At 32.1% G+C, this 3049-nt stretch overlaps 1 protein-coding gene and 1 long non-coding RNA gene across 2 annotated transcripts; one reads left to right on the top strand and one right to left on the bottom strand.

The window, feature by feature from the left end:
- Positions 1-6: 6 nt before the first annotated feature.
- On the bottom strand, positions 7-865 carry LOC109588524 (uncharacterized). Its single transcript, XR_002188215.1, has 3 exons — positions 812-865; positions 652-763; positions 7-86 (listed from the first exon to the last, which is right to left on the bottom strand). It is a non-coding gene; the product is annotated as an uncharacterized LOC109588524 (long non-coding RNA).
- An 89-nt stretch (positions 866-954) lies between these two features.
- On the top strand, positions 955-3049 carry LOC109588519 (uncharacterized). The gene is made up of 9 exons (XM_020004676.1): positions 955-1026; positions 1074-1352; positions 1403-1663; positions 1718-1765; positions 1811-2469; positions 2514-2660; positions 2737-2869; positions 2919-2974; positions 3016-3049. Exons 1-9 carry the CDS (start codon positions 984-986, stop codon positions 3016-3018), a joined length of 1629 nt encoding a protein of 542 aa, XP_019860235.1. The 5' UTR covers positions 955-983; the 3' UTR covers positions 3019-3049.

Genomic DNA, 3049 nt, shown 5'->3' with positions numbered 1-3049 from the left:
AACTGACGATCACAGGAACTGAGAGCCTCCTTAGTGACTTCAAAATAATTTATATATGAAGGATACACACGTAATAACTCTTCAGACTATAGGGAGGAAAGACATTGAGTTATAAATAAAAATATAATTGCAAATTTTTCAAAACTACTCAAGGCTATAGCCCATGGTTTTTTCCAAAAATGACTCCAAACTCACCTCAAATTTTTTATTACATTTTCAGATACATATTGATGTCCTTATGCTATGTAGAAAGTTTCAGCTGATTCTGACTTCAACTTTTCAAGTTATGGCCATTTTAAGAAAATGCCAAAATTCTGCAAAATACCTATAGCCCATGGTGTAGGTATTACATGGTATAGGCTATTAGACCCCCCTCTCTCTCTCTCTCCTTCCTCTTCATACAACAGCAATAACAATAACAGATACTGTACTGGTACAAATATTTGTGGTGTTAAATTTTCATGATATTTGGCAAAATATTAATTTTGTAGTTTTTTAATTTCACGTTTTCTTTTTAAAGCACTATAAGGTGTGGTCATATGAAGAATTTCACTGGATTAAAACTTCACACAACAAAAATAATGAAAATTAATCCCACGTGATATTTTGTGCCCATACAGTAGTATAAATAAATAATAATTATAGACTAACTTCTTAGAGTCAGGGTCCAGTGAGCTGGTAATTCTCATCAGTCATAACTTGTATCAATGATTGTATCACTGATCCATCAGTTACTCCAGTACTACTGATAAATATATAGACACTAATAGTACATAAAATAGAATTATCAGTTTACAAAAGATGAGACTACCTCAGACTCACTCAGTTCAAGCCTTCAAGCTGAATCAAGCATCACAAAAATTGGCTTTGCAATTTCATAGATATTAGGCAATTTAGGGTGGCTTAGCCCCTCCTACTTTAATTAAATCAGATCACGTGGGCGTTGTTATTGAGCCCCACCCTTCTTTGCAAACTTCAGCTCAATGGCTTCTCCTGGACCAGCAGACAATACAAATCAACTGCAAAGTATGTTTAGTTACTTATTTCTTATACTAAATACAATTATTTAATAGTTACTGATCTTGCTGAGGTACTTCAATTACTCAGAAGACATGGTTACTCAGGAGTCAGTTACTATGATCTTGGACTTTATCTTGGCCTATCCTCTGCTACACTGGATGCTATTAAAGAAAATGAAAGAAATGTTGACAGTTGTCTACGTGAGTGTCTCAAAGCATGGTTACAGAAAGCTGATAATGTGCAGAAGAAAGGTGGTCCTAGTATCTATTCATTGGTATCAGCATTGAGGGAATTAGGAGAGAATGGAGTAGCTGATGGAATAGATATGGAGAGTAAGTTGATATAAATGAGTATTAATATTTCTTATTTATATTTTTGTCAGAGCATCCTGGTTGTAAAATTCTTGCTCATTTTTTCTCAAACCAATCTCTACTGTCTGCATTACCTCAGCTGACTGAATTGTTGTGTTCAGAGAAGCTAATAAAAGAGGTGATGCTGTTTGCTACTGTAGAAGGAAAAGCTCTACTGATTCAAATAAAGGAAGCAGTTTGCAATGACTACAGAAAGCTTATAATATTTGCTGAGATTTTGTGTAAAGTAAAGATCACTGTTGGAATAGGAAATGTCATTAAGAAAGAATACAGTAAGTATAAATGATAAAAATAAATGAATTACATTTACTGCATAAACAATAAAGGAGAGCTATATTGCAGAAATGATTTACCAGAAATGGGTGAAAGTAGTGGTAAGAATGAGTTTGCTGTGTTTGACTATGATTTAATTTTTATAGCTAAATATCCAAAATTTTATCTTCCACTAAAAATGGCAACAAAATTTATGTCAATGAGAGTAAAATTTAGCAATACATTCAAAAAAGTGGGATTAATCATTAAAAGAAAGCCTATTCCAATGTTTGAAGACGTTAGAAGTACATTGAGGTTTTTTTGTAAATCCTTACGACCTCAACTAGCTGTGTGTCAAGATATAGATGATATCTTAGAATTAATTAGTGATAATAGTTCACTTATTGATATTAGTTTACTGGAGAGTTTAGTTGATGAGCTTAATATAGATGAAGCTAAGGAAGTTCTTCTAGAATATAATGATAAAGCTGCTAAGGAGCTTAATAAAAAAGATCTTACACAATGTCTGGGAGAAATATTTTCAAGCATCTCACTACTTCAGTGTGAAACGATTACAATTCTTGTTGACAAAAGTCATGCCAAATTTATACTTGATGATGTCAGAATATGTCTAAAAAATTTGTTTGAAAATTCATCACCTCTTGTCAGGCTAAATGTGATTAAAGAAGATAATTCTTTCACCATCACTTGTTCCTTTCTTTTGACTATATTTAAGCAGTTAATTACAGTTGCTCTTAATAATATTGACGTATTGAAAGAAAACAAAGTGAAGAGATTAACCATTGGATACTGCACTGTGTATGAGGTAAATAGACTATTTTATGAACTGATATTTATTATTAATAACAGGTAAAGGACACCTCCATTGCTACTACAACAGAAATAGATGAATACACCTCATCATTATCAACTAGTAGTGGCTTAATGAAACAATTGATGCTGTCATTGAGTGTACAACTGATTAATAGTAAAGAGGAGGTTACTACTTTAAATGAGGTGTGATTGCCATATATGAAGTAGTGTGTTTGTTCATAACTTGCATCAGTTTGTTACTTTTATACTCATCTCATAGGAAAATATGATAACTAAGAAAGGTGCAGAGTTATTGAAGAATGAAACAGAGTCATTGAAGGAAACACTGGGTACTAAAAGCAAAATGCTGAGTGCCTATAGAGCAGAGAGTGATAGGTTTGAAAGAATAGCAGGTATAAATAATGAAATTGTGATACTAGAGTGTATTAAATTTATTATTAGCTGAGACAAAGCAGTTACTACTAGAGAAAGTATCACACTTAACAGAAAATGAAAAAGTTAGTGAAAAATTTGAACTATTTTATTGTTAATATGATAGTAGGAAAATGAGAAACTGAAAGAAATAAAAGTAT

Source organism: Amphimedon queenslandica, unplaced genomic scaffold (genome assembly GCF_000090795.2).
Source record: "Amphimedon queenslandica unplaced genomic scaffold, v1.1 AMPQUscaffold_12042, whole genome shotgun sequence".
NCBI lineage: Eukaryota > Metazoa > Porifera > Demospongiae > Haplosclerida > Niphatidae > Amphimedon > Amphimedon queenslandica.
Note: the sequence above shows the minus strand (reverse complement) of the source record. Positions and strands in the feature narration are given on the sequence as shown.

Coding starts and splice junctions, on each gene's coding strand:
- LOC109588519 (XM_020004676.1), top strand. CDS start 984: ATGGCTTCTCCTGGACCAGCAGACAATACAAATCAACTGCAAA. Junction 1,353..1,402: donor TGATGGAATAGATATGGAGA/GTAAGTTGATAT, acceptor TATTTTTGTCAG/AGCATCCTGGTTGTAAAATT. Junction 2,661..2,736: donor AGGTTACTACTTTAAATGAG/GTGTGATTGCCA, acceptor CTCATCTCATAG/GAAAATATGATAACTAAGAA.